Genomic DNA, 22348 nt, shown 5'->3' with positions numbered 1-22348 from the left:
TCTCTTCAGATTTCAGTGGTTGCTGAAGAACGGTTTTACACTAAGTGGAATCCTGAGGCTTCGCCATCAGATACGGGAGATGTTAATGTCCACAGTGGGATTATTGCAGCCAGATGTGCCATCAATAGACTCCATCAAGAGCTTGGAGCCAAGGGCTTCATTCAAGTAAGAAAAGAAAACTTTAGAACTTTTCTTCCAGCTTTTCATTTCAAGGGAAGACCTACTGACTTGAGCACCGTTTCCACATGTGGCTCTGAGCCGTGTCTCCATCTCACAGGTGTATGTGGACCAGGTGGACGGGGACATCGTGGCAGTAACAAGGCACTCGCCGAGCAGCCACCAGTCTGTTGTGGCTGTGTCGAGAACTGCCTTCAGGAATCCCAAGACTTCATTTTACAGCAAAGAAGTGCCTCAAATGTGCATCCCTGGTAATCTAAGACAGGCGCCAGTAGCATGAATCATGAAGCTGTGTCAACACATGGTGTCCCTATGTCATGTAGAGCACACTGACAGATAAACGTGGTTGAGAAGTTAGGATATGTGCACTTTCTCTGCATGGGACAAAAGCTAGACAAAAATAGTTACAGTATTGAGTTGTGAAATACTTTTGTTTCATTTTAATATAGTCCTTTTAAAAAATATGTATAAACACGGGCTTCTGTGTGTATGTTCCCATTTGACATATGCATAAATATGTAAATATATACTATATATGCATATATACCCATACGTGTGTTTTAAAGGGCAAATATTAAGACTGCCCAGAGTCCATCCTCATCTACCATCCTAGCCTCTGTCAATCTGGCATTCAGCCAAGTACATATAGTCACTGTTCTCCAAGTAGTCTTCTTACCCACCTGCATATGAATATTTAAAGCATTTGAGGACTAAAGTTCTACCTTTTTAAGAAGTCTGTAAACTCTCACTTCTAAATGTTGTGGCATTTATAGTCTGTTTCTTTCTTAACGGTTATGTATCCCTGACATTTTCCCTTACTGTTGGCTGATTTTTTTTCTAGATGTCTACATTTGACATCCTATGGTAGGCAGCGCATTATAATATAGCATAGACCTGTGCAGACAGAAACTGCTTGTTAGCTTCCTACGGTAGATAGTGCAGTATAACACAGCATAGACCGGTGCAGACAGTCACTGCTTGTTATCTGAATAAAGAGTCTCAAAACCACATCTTATGTGTACATGTGTATGTGTATCAGTATGTGTGTATGTACGTCTATGTGTATATCCGTATGTGTATATGTATGTTTTTAAAGTAACAGGACCACAGTCATACATGCAGCCTGCAGTCCATCAGGCTAGCCCTGAACTTAGAGTTACTGCCCTGCCTCTGCCTCCCAAATTGCTAAGACTGCAGATATGGACACCCAGGCCCAGCTCACATTCTGTACTTCTTGCTAATGGCTAAATATTCATTACTTGCTTTAGCTGCATAAATTTACGTTTAGTGATCAAATATGGTCTTTTTGCTAATATTTATAGTTATGTTTGTTAATATTGTTAGCTACTAAGTGCAACAAATACGCCAAGCATACGTTATACTGCTGGCCTACACGCCTGGGCCACAGTTAGTCTCCTAGAACTCGATCACTGTACAGTGATAGCTGAGGTTTGCTGTTCATCCTGATCATCCTCAGAGCATGTCCATTTTTCAGGTCACTACTTGTAATTTCATGTTTTGCTATATGACTATTTGATTTTTAAAGAGTTTCTCTATTATATTTTGAGTGTATATGAGAATAATTTTTGTTAAAAATGTTTATATTTTCATAGGCAAAATTGAGGAGGTAGTTCTGGAAGCTAGAACTATTGAGAGGAATACAAAACCTTATAAGAAAGATGAGAATTCAATCAATGGAATGCCAAACATGACAGTAGAACTTAGAGAACATATCCAGGTATTTGGGAGTCCTGGGTTTTACTGTGCTTACTATTTTAAGGACATTTAAGATACTTAATGAATGGATTCTCTGTATTCTTTTCAAGCTTCATGAAAGTAAAATTGTCAAACAAGCTGGAGTTGCCACAAAGGGTCCCAATGAATATATTCAGGAAATAGAATTTGAAAACCTATCTCCAGGAAGTGTTATTATATTCAGGTATGTTAATTACAGTTTAGACTGTTGACTTTACTTATATTGAAAATAGTTTTGGTGGTCTGGAGAGATGATTGAGTAGCTAAGGGTCTACCTGATCTTGTAGGGGACCTAAAGTCAGTCCCCAGGACCCATGTCAGGTGTTCCCACGTAAGCAGTGCAGGGAACTGCTGTGCTCACTCGTCTGCTCTCTCTGGGCACCTGAGTACATACAATTTATGCACTCAGAGACACATACCCACTTAAGAAACTCTAGAGCAAATAGTTGGTATAATCTAAAAATTACCTATTTTTATCAACATTATACAGAGTGAGTCTTGATCCACATGCTCAAGTTGCTGTTGGAATTCTTCGAAATCACCTGACCCAGTTCAGCACTCATTTCAAATCTGGAAGCCTTGCTGTTGACAACTCGGATCCTATATTAAAAATCCCCTTTGCTTCGTAAGTATTCCGTACTTTAGAGTTTTACCACGTTAACAAAATGACGGGCTTCCACTGGCCCTATCGGGGCAGTTTTAAGGGTGCTTTCTCTCCTTGCTGCTCACAGTATGGTCTATAAGCCACTGCTGTCATCATCAGCCCCTGTAGCATTGTACACTATCACTTTGTCATTTGCATGTGTGCTCACATGTGCACCCTTTCATGCTTATGTATTCTTTCTGCATAGATCCTAGATAAACACATGCCATCACATGCACATGCATGATCTTTCTAAGCTCTACAACATGTAGTTGCTTACATTATACTGTTTACCTCGTCATTTTAATGTCAACATATTATTGCATTAAATACAGCTATGTCACAATAAATTGAGTAATTATCCTCTTTTAGACACCTAGGGTGCTTCTAATTATTCCCTGCTATGTATCTCGGTACCTTGGTTTTTGCTAAGTTTTAAATTGGTTTTTGCTAAGTTTTAAAATACCCCTTTGCTGTGCAGTGCCACATAGTACTGAAGAGTATCCAGCTTAGATCTGAGTTTAGCTTCAACACTGTCAGCATGATCTTGGTCACGTTATTTAATTTTTCTTCTAGGTTTCTCATCTGGACAGAGGGGCCAATAATAATACTCACTTCTTACATTTTGTAAAGATTAAACAGGATAGCACGTCATTCCTGCCCCTCTTCCCCACCCATTACAGCCACGACTGCCTTCCGTCCCAACCAGTGGCAAAGGTGGGACCATAGGTCTCTGTGCTGACGTGCAGGCCTGGTAAGGGAGTGATACTTATCCTGCCAACCTCAGGACATCATTCCTGGGGTTTGGACACACTTCCACCTCACTCTTGCTTCAGGACTCCTCCCTATGGTTCCAGGGCTCCCCAAGTGTCACAGTAACACATGCAAAACATGCATTTCATGCCTATCACCTGATAGCTGCTTAGCATGTTGTGGTCATTGACACTAAACTAAACTTCTCAAAGTAAAATTTGGAGGCTAGAGTGAATCACATATTTGAAGTCTTTTCAAATACGTACTTTAAAGTAACCTCTGAAAAAACTGTTTAATGAGTATGTTCGGCTTTATGTAAGAGTGACATCTTTTTCAAGAATGACTATGTATTATCGTAATGCCATATTTAAGAAAATAAAGTATGTAGCACTCAATAGGCAGAGGATCCTGCAAGTTTCAGGCCAACCAGAACTTGCATGGTAGTATATACCTGTAATCAAAGCATTTAAAGGGTAGAAGCAGAAATCAGGAGTTCAGAGGAATCCTTAACTGTGCAGTGAACTTAAGGCCACCCTGGACTATGTTGGAGCCTATTTAAAACAAACAAAAACAAACAAACAAGCACAGGAAGTAGACCAGGCATGGTGGTGCATGCCTTTAATTTCAGTACTTGGCAGGCAGAAATAGAGGCAGAGGCAGGCAGATCTCCATGTGTCCAAGGCCAGCCTGGTCTACAGGGTGAGTTGCAGGACAGACAGGGTTATGTAGAGAGACCATATCTCAAAAGGAAGTAACACCTTGCACAAGCTATAACTAATAACTAAACTTGTCCCTTTAATTTGTGTGGGTTTTTTATTTTTATTTTTTTCCAGACAAGGTTTCTATGTGTAGCCCTGGCTGACCTCTATACACCAGGCTGGCCTTAAACTCAAGATTCAATTGCTTCTGCCTCTGCCTCTCAAGTGATAGGATAAAGGCATGCACCACCATGCCCAGCTAGGGTACCTCTTATAAAGAGTTGCAAGAATTATTTATATAAAACACCTGGCACAGTATTTGACACATAGTATTTGGTTACGATTACTGAAATCCAACTAGTAAATATAAAATAAAATACTTTAACATTTTATTTTAAATATTAGTTAAACTAATGTTACATTCATTGCTATTCATTTGGCTAAATGTTAGTTTATGCAGTAGCCTGTTTTTCTATTACATTCAGTATTTTGGTGGTTTTATAAGAGTTTATATACATTAAGGATATTAATTCAAAATATTTTAGTAAAACAGTTACCTACCCCAAAAGTCCGTGATGAAACAGCTGTGTATAGTCTACAGAATGTTATATTAAGAAGAACTTAGACCTACTCAGATTATTTCAAAGATAAAAATTTACATGCGCGCACACACACACACACATACACACACACACATTTTTAAAGCTTTCTAGATGTTTTGTGTAAGGAATCAACTTGGTTAAGTGCTGGAAAATACTGCCAAACAAAATGGCACTGAGCCTGTTCATTTATTTGGCAGTCCTGGTTCTTAAACTGTAGCCGTGGAAACCAAGATTGAGACAAGAGAGCCAAGCACAACGGTTTTCTAAGTCTCATCAGAACGAGATGAGAGAAAGGGCTACATTCACGAAGATGTGTGTTCACAGTAAACGCTGGCTGTGTAAAGTGGGATTACCTACAACTAAGAAGACTTAAGAAAATACAGTTTCAGCTCTTACCTCAGTCAGTGTTCCATTGCTGTGGAGAAACACCACAACCAAGGCAACTCTTACAAAGGAAAGCATTTAATTGGGACGGCTTGTACTTTAAGAGGTTTAGGTGAGAAGCAAGGCTGCTCGCAAACAGACAGTGCTGAAGAAGGAGCTGTGAACATTTACATCTGGACCCATAGGCGGTAGGGGAGAGAGGTTGGGGGAGGAGAGAGGGAGAGAGTCAGTCAGTCAGTCGGTCAGAGAGCATGCCAGCCAGCCAGCCACTGGGCTTAGCTTAGGCTTCTGAATCCCCTAAAGCCCACCTCCAGTGGAACACTTCCCCTGACACATTCACACCTCTTGATCCTTCTAAGTAGTGCTACTCCTGAATGATCAAGCATTCAAATAAATAAGCCTAGGCACTGTTTTTACTCAAACTACCATAGCTATGGCCAACAGTGTCTGGTTACATGGCCCCATTGCTCAGTGAACAAAGGGACATCACAGCTGTCATAGTTAAACAATTCTCTGTTCATTATTTCGGAGATGTGCTTCTATAAAAACCCAGTTTTCATAATAACTGAAGCAAGGGGCATTGCATTCCAGAAGAAAGAGGGTACCAAGAGAACACACGCACACACTCACTCATCCACACATTCTCTAATAACAACAATAATAAACAATTTAAAAATGTTTAAGATAAAGACTATAACTGCCTAAAGGTGTTCTAGCTCTTAATGAATAAAATTGATACAGAGCCTGAGACCTGGCTAAGCCCTTAAAAGGACTTGCTGCTGTTGCAGAGGACCAGAGTTCAATTCTCAGCACCCATATTGGGTGACTCACAACTGCCTGTAATTCTAGCTCACTTTGGGCCTCCATAGGCTTCTGCATACACGCCCATACAAACACAAGCACAGGTAAGTCTTTATTTTTAGCTGTCAATGGATTCTTTTATTTAGTTTGAGTGACATTAGCTCTTTCCACCACATTTTGCTCCTTAATTATTACATGTGATCTATTATGGTCATATATGTTTACTTCAGGGATGAGTTTTTAGAACATATATGTACTGATTAGTTTTTATGATGATTTGATACAGGACCAAGCATTCAAATATATGTGCCTCTGGGGACCTGTCTCATTCCAGTTACCACAGACCCCTGGTGGTTTTGGTCAGAGTCTTTTATCATAGCAACCGAAAAGTACCTAGAACCAAGCGTTTCTGAGACACTTAATACTTATAAGGCAGACTTTTATTTTGCTTTTACTTACAGAAAATGAAATGACAGTATATTATTTTCTAATTCTCAGCATTGCCTCTAAATTGACTTTGGCTGAGCTAAATCAGGTACTTTACCGCTGTGAATCAGAAGAACAAGAAGACGGCGGAGGTTGTTATGACATACCAAACTGGTCGTCTCTTAAGTATGCAGGTCTTCAAGGTAGGTCTGTGAGGATAAAGGTTTGTTTGGTTTTTTCTTTAGTAATCATCTTTAGGGAAATAAGGAGTATAAACCTAAATATGACACCTAAGTTCAGATTATAACTTACGGCTTCTTGTTGGTCACCATTAGTAAGTAGCATATTATCTCTGAACTCCAATTTCTGCCTCAATAAAATATGAATGATACAACCAGGCATGTGGTAACACGTGTTTTACATTGTTTTAGATTATTTTATTTTATGAGTGTGTTTTGCTTGCATGTATGTATATATACATGTGCGTGCCTGTTAACCTACAAAGGCCAGAAAAGGGTATTAGAACCACTGGAAGTGGATTTTTGCCATGTGGGTGCTGGGTACTGAACCCAGTCTTTTGCAAGAACACCAGGTGTTAGTAACAGACATAAGCTAAATCCTTCCTAAGCACTGCATCGATCTTTTCCTGCCGTGAGCACAGTTGCATTCCCCACCTCTTACAGTGCTCCGTGTTCTCATTTGGCATCTAGGAACCTTGGTTATGGTTCTGCTCGAGATTCTCAACAGCCAGTTAGTTATTTGCAGATTCTTGTGTTACCTTTGTGTGCCATTTCCTTTGTTCTCCAAGTTAGTGCCCATTCTAAGACTAAGTGCTTTCTATAAACCAGCTCACCAGTTCTCCCTCCTATGAGAGCCCTGGGGTCCCACCGGCTTGCTCTGTTTTCATTGACTTTTTCATTGTCATTTCTGAATTCAGCAGCAGCACCGGTGAGTGCTGAGCAGTGATCCTTCCCCGAAGAGCAGAGGGGGTCGTCAGTAACATTATTTATGCTGTCTTGATGTCCATCTACTTTTGAAAGTTACATTTACCAAGAATCCTCAACTCCGGAAGAGAAAGAAATCCTACATCTTAAATTCATAGTTTTTAACTTTTCAAAACATGCTGCACCCATAAAATTCATTAAATTCTCACCAAATGAATTTACTTAAAATGAAGCCAGTGAAGCCACATACTGTTTTAAGGTAGAAATGACTATTTTACCGAATGATGAAAGTGCAGTCATTCTGTGACAGAATTACGGAATCTGCTTTGCAGACGCACAGAAGGGCTAGTGATTCTTGAGAAGTGTGTTTAACAGTCATCCTATGCCCAATAGCTCACTTGGTGCCCTTGCTTAGTTTTAAGAATCTCCTGTAATAATTCAAAGGCTGATTCTGAAGCAGGCTTCATTATTATCCACATCAAGATGGTCTTGCTTCCTTTTAAACCAGTTTTGTGATTTCTTTAATTCCTTCCTAAATATTAATCTACCACTTGCCAACATGGAAATACTCCAGCTTGTCTGCTTGATGGGAGAAATTAGGCCACTTGCTTTCGAATGTTGCATTAAATACAAATGAAGTCCTAGAAATCCTAACTCTCAGGAAGCTTTGTATTTTTCTTGCAGCAGCAGATTCCTTCTTTCCAGCTTCTGTGTTGTTAAAGTAGGCACCCTGATTTTTTTCTCACTCAGCCATGCTAAGTGCCATTGTGAACTGCGTAGTCAGTGTCTGTCTGTATATATGTTTACCCCAAATCATTAGAGACTGGACACAAGCTAAGCAACAAGAACATTTGACTCTGCCAACAGCTCAATAATCTCTGAATTTTTAGGATTAATGTCCGTGTTGGCAGAAATAAGACCAAAGAATGACTTGGGGCATCCGTTCTGTGAAAACCTGAGGTCCGGAGACTGGATGATTGACTATGTCAGTGGCCGGCTTCTTTCCCGATCCGGAAGTATTGCTGAAGTAAGTACAGTGGTGTTCTAGTCCAAACAATCCAGGGCATTATTTGGACGATGAAGTACTGTGTATTACCGTTACCCTGTTACAGATAAGCTGTAGTTTCCTTAAGCCATTTTTCTTTCTTGATCATCGCTCAGTTCTAAGGAGTGGTCATCTGGTTAATGGATTACTAGCAAGCAGAGTCTCATATTTAGATTTAACTCTTAAAATATATCTAGCCTATAAGCTCACCAAATTAACTTTTTAAATCATTTCTGTCACAGGTTGGAAAATGGTTTCGGGCCATGTTCTTCTACCTGAAGCAGATCCCACGATACCTCATCCCGTGCTACTTTGATGCTATACTAATTGGTGCATACACCACTCTGCTGGATGCGACATGGAAACAGATGTCCAGGTGCGCCCAGCAGGGCCGAGCGAACGCGGGTAGTTGGGTGGGAGCTATAGAGAGTCATTTTACACATGAATTTAAATGACCAAACCTGAGGAGCTGTCAAAGACTCAGAGCTGAGAAACTTTTCAGGTAGACAGTAAATGTATTCATAGCCTTTAGTCTACAACATGCAAAACCAGATGTCGAGTTTGGGGCTTGTTTTTGTTTTGAGACAGGGCCTCGTGTATTGAAGACCTCAGTTACACTGCGTAGGCAAGGATGAGTTTATGCTTCTGATTCTCCTGCCTCCACTCCCAAATGCTGAGATCACAAGTGTGCATCCAGTTTATGAGGTGCTGAGGTTCAGTCCCAGGGCTTCAGGCACATAGCCACACACTCTACACACACACATACACACACACTATGTACACATTTTAAAATTTGATGAGGATGCTTGGGTGTCTAGCTAGGTAGAGCATCATTTGCCTAGCAAGCATAAGGCCTTTGGTCTAGTCCCCATCTAGGGAATTAGGATTAAGGGTGGGGTTTAAATCTAGTTTACAAAGCCTGTAAAATATGATATGTAGGGGCTGGAGAGATGGCTCAGAGGTTAAGAGCACTAACTGCTCTTCCAGAGGTCCTGAGTTCAATTCCCAGCAACCACATGGTGGCTCACAACCATCTGTAATGGGATCTGATGCCCTTTTCTGGTGTGTCTGAATACAATGTCGGTGTACTCCTATACATGAAATAAATGAGGAGAGAGACAGTGTACTTACATATGTAAAATAAAATAAATAAGCCTTTAAAAATTATTATATGGAGAAATAAATTTATTTTATTTTATATTATTTGTTTTATTTATTCATTAACTTGTAAATGACATCCATAAAACTATTTTACCATTTTTACACATTTCTATAGAAAAATCAGTTGGCGAAAAGAATCCATACTAAAAGAGCTCAAAAGGTTGTGTTTCCATTTTGCTACAGCTTTGTTCAGAATGGTTCGACCTTTGTGAAGCACCTGTCGCTGGGTTCTGTCCAGATGTGTGGAGTCGGGAAGTGCCCTTCTCTGCCGCTGCTTTCACCCTCGCTCCTGGATGTGCCCTGCAGGTTAAATGATATCACAAAGGAGAAGGAGCAGTGCTGTGCCTCCTTGGCTGCAGGTGAGGACGGGTGGGGGAGGAGGCGGGAGGGGGGAGGTCAGAGGTCAGTTGGTAACCACTGCAGTGTTCAACAAGGAAACCCCATGGGAAAATGATGGTTTTTTTTTTTAATTCATAATATTATCCAAGGTTTTTATGCCATTATTTAGTAAACTGCTCACATAATAACCTCTCACTCATAACAATATTTCTTACTATTTCTACAACTATGTACTTACCATTTATGTGTGTTCTGGTAATCCCATCTTCCACAGGTATCTGTTAAATCCCATTTCTTGGCATCTTAAATATTTTTCATTAAATTTAATTTAACACCATTCCCCCTGTATTTCTTCCCTGGTTTTTAAACTAAACGAACCTTGCAGTTATTACGAGATTGCAAGTTACAAATATGAAACATGCTAAATGATTTTTTATCATATGCCTTTATTGTTGTCAAATACTTAATGTCATATTTACTGGCACCATCATTTGCACATAGGTCTCAAACATCCAAGAAATGAGAATATGCCTGAAGGAAGACTTTTTAATAAACTTCCAGTGTGTTTTTGGAAAGCATCAAATAGTTGGGGCTGCTAAAGCTTAGAACTTGCCGCTGCTTCTCGGGCTTTTGGTAAAATGAGGTGTATTGTGTCCAGCTTTCCAAACTAACCTATATAACATATAAGATCTATGGTACCCAACAGCATCACCTTTTCCTCTGAATGATCATAAAACTCTCAGGGCTAAGGGACAGAGTAGTACCTAGTGAGTTGCAGGAGCCTAGTGAATCCAGTTCCTCAGCATCACACACAGATTTTAACCAAGCAGAGCAATAAAATGAGAGTCCTCTTTAATTCTCTAGTTGTGTTTCAGGTTTTTGTTTGACTGATGGCTCTGGTAGCCATCCGTCATTCCTCAAGTAAAACTGGGGCAGTGTGGGAAAACTCGGATTTGAAATCTAACTTTTTAAAGCCTGTTACATAAAATAAGTTCAATTTTATTTTAAAATTTTAAACTTAAGTTTTAAATTGTGCACTGCTACTATTAAACACCCCAAAATATATGCATTATTCATGCTGTTTAGTGATATAATTTATAGTACTTGATATGTAGCTTATCTAACAGATAGATAACATAAATATAAGTATAAATAATGGCTCTAGTCTTCTGATACTTTAAAGGAGTATTTTGCCTTATTTATTCTGGACAAAAGTAAAATGTTAAACAGATTTGCCACTAGGTTCAGTTTGTTTTAAACTGATAGCAACGCTTCTTTTTGTAGTACTATTGCAAAAGAAAAAAAGAAAGAAGTTAACGTTTATGATAATTGGCAACGTAGAATTTACCCCCAAGGGCTGATGAGATGGCTCAGTGGTTAAGAGCACTGACTGCTCTTCCAGGGGTCCTGAGTTCAATTCCCAGAAACCACATGGCGGCTCACAACCATCTGTAATGAGATCTGATGCCCTCTTCTGGAGTGTCTGAAGACAGCTACAGTGTGCTTATATATAATAAATTAAAAAAAAAAAAAAGAAATTACCCCCAAAATACTTGACCGATAGATTGTATAATCATAGAGGACAAAAGAAGGGAGCGTAAAGTGCTGCACATCAGTGCTTAGGGCTTTCCGGCTTTCACTTTTGATAGCTGCTGGTGAGACAAGATCTTTCTATGTAGCCCAGGCTCTCCCCAAACTTGACATCTACTTGCCTTCACCTCCTGTGACTGGATTAGGTTTGTATCATGACACCCAACTCACTTTTCATTAACATGAGTAAACTCTGCTGTTTTAAGGCATGCCAACTCAAGATCACTCTGGAGTTAAGCACATGTTGCATGTAAGGTGCTGAGTTTCAACACTGGGAAGAGCTGCTGACACTGTAATCAGGGCCAGAGACGGCTTTCCGTCTGGTGAATAAGCTGCACTGAGTCTGGGGGCATTTTGTATATCCTTTTGGAAACAATATAGGAAGTAAATCTACTGGTTCCTTAATTCTGTTTTATCTTACTTGGAATCTTCAAGTTAGTAACAATGAGGGCTTTGGTTCTATCTTCATAAATTGTTCATATGAAATCATAAGACTTAAAATTATTTCCTATGTAACTACATATATACACACAGACACATGTGTGGGAAGTATAGCACTATTAATCTGTTGTAAAATAATGTAGAATTCGGTGGTAAGCTTTCACTCTAGATAAATTAATAACCATTTAATTGGATATTGTTGAGCTAATTACTCACATTCATACTAATTTATAGCCCTTAGAGTCAGAGCAGATTTTTTAAAGTATGCATTTAAAATGGTATCATATCACTATATATTAAATATGTGGTCTCTAAGTTTAAGCTCTTAAATTTTTAAATGCAAAGACAATTAAAATCTACTCAGAACCCCCTGATTCTTAAGGCTGGGATAAACTGAATTGCAGAACCCTTGCTGAGCGCCACCTTAGTCTCCTTGGGGGTCACAGATGCCTTTCAGAATCTGCTATCACATAAAGGCTGACTTTAAATGCAGATGTACAGTTTGCTACAGAGCACTCTGGAAGGTTTGCAGGTTCCTTCTAGTTTGCCCTTTAGTCCAGACCTGAGGTGTGACTGACCCACACTTTGTGGTCCTTTGGCAGGCTTGCCGCACTTTTCTTCTGGCCTTTTCCGATGCTGGGGGAGGGATACTTTCATTGCACTTCGGGGAATGCTGCTGGTTACTGGACGGTACCTGGAAGCCAGGTAAGAGCCTCTGTAGAGCTGGCCAAGTGTGTGATCCCCCTGACCCATCTGCTGTCAATCCTGGAAAAACATGTTTTCCTTGTATGTTCTTTATTCTGTGCACACATGGGTGTGTAAGCACAGGCCTGCCACTATGTAAAGCCAGAGAATGACTTGCTGGGGTTTTAATTTCATTACACTGTGTGGGTGCCAGAAATCCAGTTCAACATTAGATTTAGTGGCAGGTACCACTGAGCTGTCTCATAGGCTCCAGATTTTTAGGTTTTATTTTCTATGTTCTTTTTTTTTTTAAGGTTTATTTTTATTTTATGTATGTGAGTACACTGTAGCTGTCTTCAGACACACCAGAAGAGGGCATCAGATCTCATTACAGACGGTTGTGAGCCACCATGTGGTTGCTGGGATTTGAACTCAGGACCCCTGGAAGAGCAGTCAGTGCTCTTAACCACTGAGCCATCTCTCCAGTCCCGAGTAGAATTCTTAAAGCCTAGTGAATTTACTTATTGAGAATAAATATACTGTTGGCCCTATTTTCTATGTTCTTGTTTAGTAGGTTTAGAAAGTTTCAAAGGAAAAGGACAACTTGGAAGTTATGGTCTATGCTAGGTCAGATGATCTTCACTCTTCATAGGTTTATTTTTAAAAACTTAGACCCATTTTCTGCTTTCACAAAGAGTACTGCTGACTCACTTTAAAAGGAATTATATTAAGTTTCTCTCCATTGCTTGTCAATTTGATTCTTTCCAGGCTGAAGTAATGCTTTTATCATGGTGATGGAAATAAATTTATTGCAGTATAAAGGACATTCAACTAGATGTAAGAAATGCATGCCTTTGACCCCAGTACTGGAGGCAGAGGCAGACAGATCTCTGTAAGTTGAGGCTAGCCTGGTCTACATAGTGAGTACTAGGATAGCCAGGGCTTTTTAGAGAGACTCTATATCCTAAAGCTATAAAAAGCTCTACAATAGTGCCACCTTTGGTGTGTTTTGCAAGTCGCTTTTGTCACTCAGCATCACCCATGAAGTTATGGCAATCCTTACAAATTCCCAACTGAGAGCCTGACTCCAACGATGTGAACCTATTACAGAAAGGGAAAGTCCCCAGATGACTAGAGCAAAGAGCTGGGCCAGGAACTGGGCATCTCCCGGACCCTGAAAAAGTGACCTTTTTCCTTTTGTCCTTACAGGAGTCTTCATCTCAAATGACCCATTTGCTTCTGTTGTTTCAGGAATATTATTTTAGCATTTGCTAGTACCCTGAGGCATGGTCTCATTCCTAACCTCCTGGGTGAAGGAACGTATGCCAGGTACAACTGTCGGGATGCTGTGTGGTGGTGGCTGCAGTGCATTCAGGACTATTGCAAGATGGTTCCAAATGGTCTAGACATCCTCAAATGCCCGGTTTCCAGAATGTATCCAACAGATGATTCCGCACCTTTGCCTGCTGGCACACTGGTAAAGATCATTTCTTAAAATAATTTTTGATAAAATGTAACTTTATTGTGTAATGTAAAATATTAAAGCTCCAAGTCATAATTCAGATGTCAGAAAGTGTCAATGTCAGTATCCCTTTAGTCCCAGCACAGTGAGAAGTTACAGAGCTAAGACTTGCTCCTCACTTAAACAGAGCGCGGGAGCATCGGAACTGCTGCTTTTTCCAGCCCCGCCCACCCTCTGCTGCTTCCTCCAAGGGAAAGTATTTATCCCCATGTTCCTAGAGTCAGGAAATAAGACTGTAACCCATTCCTAACAGAAGAGGTGTCCCTGCTGTCTCCAACAGGATCAGCCTTTGTCTGAAGTCATACAGGAAGCTATGCAAAGACACATGCAAGGCATTCAGTTCCGAGAGAGGAACGCCGGCCCCCAGATCGATCGAAACATGAAGGATGAAGGTATGCCATTTCAGCGTCATGGTTAAGTCTTACTGGTGCTGTCAGTTTAACCCTTGCTGTTGCTTTACAAATACTTGAGGTTTACCTGAGAAAAGCAAACATTGTTCCTGATCTCTCCAAGCTTGAGTTGCTAAAGAAAAGATAAAAGTTTGTATCTTTTGTTAGCCAATTTTAAGATAATATTGGCAATATAATTTATTATATATATATATATATATATATATATATATATGAATTGTTTTTTTTACCTGCAAGTATCTATGTGCACCATGTGCATGCTCAGTGCCTGCAGAGGTCAGAAGAGGTCATCAGATTCCTGGATCTGGAGATTGAGATGGTTGTGAACCACAGGTCCTTCACAAGAGCAACAGTATTAAGTGCTGAGCCATCTCTCTCTCCCTCAGTGGTACAATTTCTAATGTCAAGCTAGTATTGCCTTTTTTACCTGATATGATGGCCTGTGCCTATAATCTAGCACTCAGAATGGAGAGGCAGGACTGCCATGAATTCAAGACTAGCCTGAGCTACACAGTGGAAAAGGAAGCCCAGCATTGTGGCACATGCCTTTAGTCCCAGCACTTGGGAGTCAGATCCCTGAGTCTGAGGTCAGCCTGGTCTACAGAGTGTGCTCCATATCAGTCAGAGCTACACAGAGAATCCTGTCTCAAAAGTTAATTCGTTAATTCTGTTTCTGAGAATTGAATGTTAAGCTCTAGGCTTTGTGATGAAGGCTTTACCATGGTCATTTCTAATTAATTCCTGAAGACATTAAGCATGAGTTACATTGGGCTTGAGAGATGGTTCCACAGTTAAAATGTGCAGTGAACAGGTGAGAGAGTTGCTGGATTTGAGATCTCCAGAGCCTACGTAAAGCCAGGTGAGCTGGTGGTAATTCCAGTCTCTGAGGGCAGAGGTGTGGCATCCAGGAGCAGGTAAGCCAGCCAGTGAGACTAGCATACCATACAGAGAGCGCTAGTGTGACTGAGACCCTGACTATACAAATAAGGTAGAAGAGGGAGCAAGGAAATTTGACCTCAACTTCAGGCCTACACACACTCGAATATGTGTGTATGCACAAACACACATGGGAACACACATAAACATGCATATACACTACACATATACATATCTGAATGATGCTATTTAAGTAAAAGATTACATTACATTATTTCCATTTTCACTAAATGAGAGTACTCAAAAGTCGGCTTCCCAGAGCTGCTGGGGAAAGGGAGGGTGTCACCCATGGTTGACCTCTATGTAGATCAGGCCAGCCTCAACACTGCCACAGTGCTTTATGGGTATATCATGTTAAAGTAGTTACACTCTCTTACCTCACTTTGGGTTTACCACATCCTCATCCTAAAGCCGGCTAGTACAGGGTTAGTCACCTCACTGCCCCTCATTTATACTCTGGGAAAGGTTTTGATGAATTTGGTGTATACTTACTTTAGTCTTATAAATATAATTTGTGTGAGTTTTAGTTATAATTTAAAAAGAACTGCAGATTCATAAAGAGTTATAAAGTGATCCACAAGGTTCAGGACCCTTCAACTGTTAGGATGTTTCAGTGAAGTGAAGATCAGAATCCAGATGTGTACTAGGAGGCTGCTAGCTGGGCTGTGCCCCGTTCACTTCTCACTGCTTTCCACATCACCTCATCCAGAGGAGCCATCAGTTGGAGATGCAGTTAGTCTGTCAGCACAGACATTTTATGTATCACATATGCCCACTGCATCCCACCCTGGTCTCAACACTCATCTCTGCCTCCCTACACTGTTGGTATTTTGAACGTATTTATAAATGCATTGTTTCTTTGTTTGTTTTGAGATCAGTCTCTCTCTGGCTGTCCTGGGTCTCACATGTAGACCACGTTAGTCTTGAACTCACAGTGATGGATCATCTGCCTCAGCATCCTGAATGCTGAGATTAAAAGTCTGGGCATACACATAGCTTTGAAATTTTATATAAATTGAATATTCAGTATGTAATATTTTGATTTGGCTGATCAAGACAGGATCTTGCTGTGAAGCTTTATGTTGCCTGGAACTGCTGTATAGACCAGACCAACCTTGAACTCATATGATTTATTGTTTATAGTAGTATAGTTATAATACACAAATATTAACTCACTAAGTTAATTGGTAACAATCACTGATACATTTTTTTTTTTCCTTCACTAAGAGAAGTCAATGGAAATAGGTTTAATATCCAAAGAACATTTTTATGGGATCTATTTTTATGGAATCTCTGAGATTTTTTTATGGTTTACTCTTGTTGTATAAAACATTTCAACTTTAAGTAAGCAAAATAATTTTTACCTTTGAAACTGGTATTGAAATTAAATATATTAATTTACTATATTTTTTATATCTTTCAGTTTTACTTTGAAAAGAAATAAAACATACCACATAATCCAAAGATTCTCTCTTTTTTTATTTTTTTTTAATTTCTTATCTAGACTTAATGACTAGGCTGTAACTGGAGTATATTGTTTCCATGTATATTTTTATACTTAATGCATTTATATGTTTGATCATATATAAATTAGATGTGATATATATTATGAAGTATATTTGTTGCTGTAAATATTAAAGGTTGGCTTATCCTTTTATTGGCCCCCGCAGTCTCGCTCCCTAGACAGTGCTCTAGTGTAGAGCCAGACATACAGACTCTGTCACATGATCTGCAAGCTGCATTCTTCACATGATTCCCTTCCCAGGCGATTCACTCCGACTGCCCTGCTGCTTCTGTCTCAGGTGGATACGACCCCCCCCCCCCACAGCATGTTCCTTTCCACTACCGCCCAGCACAAACATTACTCCAAAGCCCAGTAGCTTTTCATGCAGGTTTATATATAAAATTTTCAAACCACACACCCTCTATACAATAAGATTATATTCAATAGAGAAAGATACAAACTGCCCTTCTATAAGAGGTAAAAAAAAAAAAAAAAAACATATAAAATTCCTTAAGAGTATTCATATCTACCTATCACCAATTATGGCCACCAGGATCTAGGTCTACTTTCTCCAGCTCCATCTTGATTTCTCCTCTCTCAATTCCCTCCTCTTCCGTTTTCCTTCCTTTACCTACCTGTTCAATTATGTATCACCCTAACATCAATTCACATATCACCTTTTCTGTTTACTTAAAAAAAAAAAAAACTTTAAATGTAAGCTGTGATCAACTATTACCACTTGAAAATATTATAAATGACTTTTTTCAAAGTTAATTATCTTGTATAGGCTATAAAACTAAATTAGTCTTCAACTCTGTCAGAAATCTGAGAATGGCCAAATATCTAAAAACATAGGAAGCCTAACAATGTTTCCAGAGCTGAGAGAAGCTGTAGAGACAAATCTCCACTAGCAGTCCCCTGTTAGCAACATGTGAGAGTAAGTCTTTCGACCTTCTGCCTAGAATCAACTAACAGACCTTTGAAATGCAGAAATCTTGAAGGACTGATAATTTTGACTCTGCAAAGATTATCAGTCGACTATTTTACATAATGTATCCCTTTCTGGACAGTATTAGTCTGCCAATGAAATCAGCAGTTTCTGCCCAGTGGCTGCCTAGCCACAAAGTGTACCTCAATGTGGAAGTAGAGTGGAAGTAGAGATGCTCAATTCCTTCATTAAATCCACCAAAGCGGAACTGTAAAGAGCAGGTATGTCTCAACAAAAGATAAATAACACTAAATGTCATAATTTATGGATTTCTGACATTTTTGAAAATCATCTAACTACAAAAAGCATTTCTGAACTGTTAAGCCTTGAATACTCTACGCCATTTTTATTGAAATATCTCAAAAACACCCTTTTATTGACTCAGAACCATGAGTTTGTTATCCAGCCCTTAACTAGTATTGTTTAACCAACTAGAAACTGTGTAGAAACCTCAAATATGTATCAAATAAATTCCATAGCACTGTAAAGATTATAACTTTAACTTTGTATCAATTAAAGATTCCTACCAGTGAAGATATGACTTTAGTTTAGTTACCAAAAGAAGATTATGGTTATATAATTCAGTCTGGTTAATTCCTCCATAATGAAATTATGACCATTTCTAAATTCTTCATAAAAACAACCTTACAATAACCACCTTCACTCCCCAAAGTCCAGGGAATCAGGGTGAAGATTTCTCAAGCTGAGTAAGTAGGCATTGAGAATTCAGAAGGGAGGGGAGGAGTGAGGAAGTCGGACAGGCATCAAGAAGGAGAGCCACACTGATGAATGTCTGGAATCAGGCCAGTTCAGCATTCTGATGACAAGCTTCACCATAGTTGTACATTCTGTAATTAATATATATATATATATAACTAAACAGAAAACATTTTAGTATCTAGATATATTTTATTTGATCCTTTTGAAATTAGTTTTTCAGGTGGTCTACCTCTATCAAATCTAATCCATATAACTCTGAAAGGCACACAGAGCCTTTTTAAAAACACAAAGACAAAACCTTTCTTCCAAAATAGCGTGTCCCTTAGTTCGCAACTAGAATATCTTGTGTCTTGTATTATTTCCCAGAGAAATATATAAACATAAAACTCAGCATCACGCACATTTTGAAACAATATAAAAAATTAAGATAACCATAAACCCTTATTAGCCAGCATCTGAGGAGCCATATGACCTTAGTGGGGTAGTTCACAAAACAAACTAACTTACTATCACTTACAAATCAATAAGAAAGCAATTTGTACAACTAGAAACTTGGTCCAAAGTATTTCGATCTTTCTAGCTCTCAATCTGGAGTGTCAGATCTTTATTTATTAATACCTTCCCTAATATATGTCTGTATTCACTCTGTCTGGTGTACAGACTTCTATCAATAATGACCCTTTTCACTTGCAAAAATCACCACTCTCTCTGAGTCAGTGACTGATTTTCTTTTTATCAAATTTTGAACCAACTTTTCATACATTTACTAAACAAGTCTGTAAAATTAGGACGTTAGTCCAAAGTATTTCTATCTGTCCTTCTGTCAGTCTGGAGTGTCAGATCTTCATTTATTAATAACTTCCCTAACATATTTCTGTATTCACTCTGTGTGGTGTACAGACTGCTATCTTAGTTCCGAACTGCAGCTGAAAATTCCCACGTGATTCAGGTAAACTCTATAGTCTCTTCTTCTAACTAAAAAAGCAAACAAACTTGACTTGATCATTAATTTTGTATACCATCTTTAAAATAAACATATAGCTATTATTATATTTTCTAAACAATATTGTAAAACCAGGCTTTTAGTCCAAAGTATTCCAATGTGTGTTGACCTGCCTTCTCACAGCAGGACATCTACAGCCTGCCAGCAGAGGCTGCATCTGTGTGTCTTTGTTTAAGGTTCCGTGTTCCTTCCCCCACCCCCACCCCCACTCCTGAACTTGAGACATCATGTGACACAACATGGCACTGGCCCCCTCTTACTTAGAAAATAAAACTTTTTCTCTAACTTTTAGGCTGAAGCCTTAACTTTTTAGTGGAATTTTGCCTAACACGTTGGGCACCACCTGTTGCAGTAAATGTTAAGTAGTTGTTTATCTCTTTATCAGCCCCCAAGGTCTCACTCCATGGGTGCCACTCTAGTGGGAAGCCAAGCGCACAGACTGCACTCCCCAATGTCCAATCATATCTCACCCTAACATCAATCCACAATATATTAAAGTCAATGTGTTTTTTATATGTGTATATATATTATATGATTGTATTAGGCTCTTTAATTCTACATTCTATATAAATATACCAGACATGTAAAAGAATCATAGATTAAAATCTGTATTTTAAGTCTTTATAAAAAAGGTTTTTATTTTCTACCTTCTGTAACATGTTTACTAAGTCATTTTGTCTTAGGGACCCAGTCATTTTGTTCCATAGACATTCAGTTTTCCATTTAAAGTACAGACCATTTCCTAGTGTACATGATGTTAAGACATTCCTCTACTGAGTAGACCTGTGATTTTGCCAATGTAAGCAGTGCTTTAGAAATAACACCATGATATGCAGTTCTGGGTACACACAGGTGTTTTTGGTAAGAGAAATGAAATTTATATGTATTTACTATAAAACTTAATGATTTTTAGTTGTTTTTTTTAAAAAGTGTCAGAGCTGGAAAGATGGCTTAGTGGTTAAGAGCACTGACTGCTTGTTCAGAGGTCCTGTGTTCAAATCCCAGCAGCCACATAGTAGCTCACAACCATCTGTAATGGGATCCAATGCCTTCTTCTGGTGTGTCTGAAGACAGCTACAGTGTACTTATATATAATAAATAAATAAATAAATTTTAAAAATGTCACTATGAGGCTTACCTAGCTTCAAGCTCACATTATAAGCCAGTTTCAAACTCATGTATGATCCTCCTGCCTCTGCATCCTGAATGCTAGGACCACAGACCTGTCCCTCTGTAGCTGCTTTGTAAGTGTCTTATTTCGTGTTTTCAGGTTTCAACATAACTGCAGGGATTGATGAAGAAACAGGGTTTGTTTATGGAGGAAATCGCTTCAACTGTGGCACATGGATGGATAAAATGGGAGAGAGTGACCGAGCTAGAAACAGAGGGATCCCAGCCACCCCAAGGTAGAGTTTGTGTCCTGATGCTTCTGCAGATGTACTTTTAATTCACCGGCTCCCTTTTCTGCATACTTACCCACGGCATCTTTTGTTCTGCTAACCATGGTCCTCATGGTAAACCTTTCCAGTCCTGTCGTCCACCCTCCTCTGCTGTTCCCTTCTCAGCTCATTCTGTCCTTACATCCTTACACAGACAGAGCAGCCCTCTCGGTGTATGTGGTCTGTTCTCGTGATTCTGCGCCTTCACGAGAACCTCAGACATTTATGGTTCATTATCCCAATGGTTAAGACATCTTTAAATTTTAAAAAACATGCTACAGTTACCCGTGGTGTACATGTGTGCGTGTGTGCGTTCAGGTCAGAGGACACCTTGTTTGAGTCACTTCCCTCACCTCAGCATGTGGCTCCCAGGTCACCAGACTCTACCGGCTACGCCATCTCACCACCCCTCTTTAGGACATTTCTTAATCTGAACTTCATACCATGTAAAGATTTTATTACTCCAGTCTTTTCAAGTATGAAAAACAACTAATTGAAATTGGTCTTTTAAAAACATTGTTTTGGGGCTGGATAGATGACTCAGCGGTTAAGAGCACTGGCTGCTCTTCCAGAGGTCCTGAGTTCAAATCCCAGCAACCACATGAGGCTCACAACCATCTGTAATGGGATCTGATGCCCTCTTCTGGAGTGTCTGAAGACAGCTACAATGTACTTGCATACATAAAATAAATAAACCTTTTTAAAATATGAGAAACAAAGTCAATGCCAAAATAGTAAGGATTTCTTATATGACACAATATATTACTTATAATGTGAAGATGTGGACATGCAGTTGCTTATATGGTGCATTGATTGTAATATTCACCAACATCTACAGTTGGTGGCAGTGGTGGTTTGATTTGGTTCCATGCTACCCAGAGCCTTACTTATTACTAGACATTCGACTCTGAGCTACAGCTCCAGCCCAGAATTACTTATTGAATGCCCTTTTAAATAATGGTTATATAAACTCAACATAGAAAATATATTTTTCTTACTTTTAGAGATGGGTCTGCTGTGGAAATCGTGGGCTTATGTAAATCTGCTGTTCGTTGGTTGCTGGAGTTGTCTAAGAAAAATATTTTTCCTTATCATGAAGTCAGAGTAAGAAGACATGGTAAGCTGATGTGTTTTACAAGGAACCTATACAAGTTACTAACCCTTGTGCCATCGGCGGGTTCAGCCACCAATACAGGAAAAGGTTAACTTTTAAGAAGAAAGAAAAATGGTTAATTCCCAATATGGAAATTCAAACAGAGCTGGTTACTGACATGGTTCCTACGGCACCAGTAAGCTGGGAGAAGGCAGCTTAGCGCCTGCCTCTGTGCTCTCTCCCTCCCTCTGTGAGCAAGGTACCCCGGGCAGGCTAGAAATCTTTTCCAT

General features: G+C 39.4%; 1 protein-coding gene across 3 annotated transcripts in view; it reads left to right on the top strand.

The window, feature by feature from the left end:
- Nucleotides 1-22348, top strand: part of AGL (amylo-alpha-1,6-glucosidase and 4-alpha-glucanotransferase) — a gene marked incomplete at its 3' end in the record, with an annotated part of 55370 nt that overhangs the window by 24808 nt on the left and 8214 nt on the right. For 2 of the 3 annotated variants that reach the window (XM_080916149.1, XM_080916150.1), the window contains exons 16-29: nucleotides 10-165; nucleotides 278-428; nucleotides 1791-1915; nucleotides 2004-2116; nucleotides 2423-2557; nucleotides 6312-6442; nucleotides 8074-8210; nucleotides 8471-8604; nucleotides 9573-9748; nucleotides 12362-12464; nucleotides 13695-13920; nucleotides 14246-14357; nucleotides 20797-20932; nucleotides 21970-22082. In XM_080916149.1, coding sequence (XP_080772275.1) covers nucleotides 10-165; nucleotides 278-428; nucleotides 1791-1915; nucleotides 2004-2116; nucleotides 2423-2557; nucleotides 6312-6442; nucleotides 8074-8210; nucleotides 8471-8604; nucleotides 9573-9748; nucleotides 12362-12464; nucleotides 13695-13920; nucleotides 14246-14357; nucleotides 20797-20932; nucleotides 21970-22082 — 1948 coding nt within the window. Of the gene's footprint in view, nucleotides 1-9; nucleotides 166-277; nucleotides 429-1790; nucleotides 1916-2003; nucleotides 2117-2422; nucleotides 2558-6311; nucleotides 6443-8073; nucleotides 8211-8470; nucleotides 8605-9572; nucleotides 9749-12361; nucleotides 12465-13694; nucleotides 13921-14245; nucleotides 14358-20796; nucleotides 20937-21969; nucleotides 22083-22348 lie in introns of those variants that run through there. The other variant, XM_080916151.1, reaches the window with a different exon arrangement.

This window comes from Micromys minutus (genome assembly GCF_963924665.1).
Source record: "Micromys minutus genome assembly, chromosome: 4".
NCBI lineage: Eukaryota > Metazoa > Chordata > Mammalia > Rodentia > Muridae > Micromys > Micromys minutus.
Note: the sequence above shows the minus strand (reverse complement) of the source record. Positions and strands in the feature narration are given on the sequence as shown.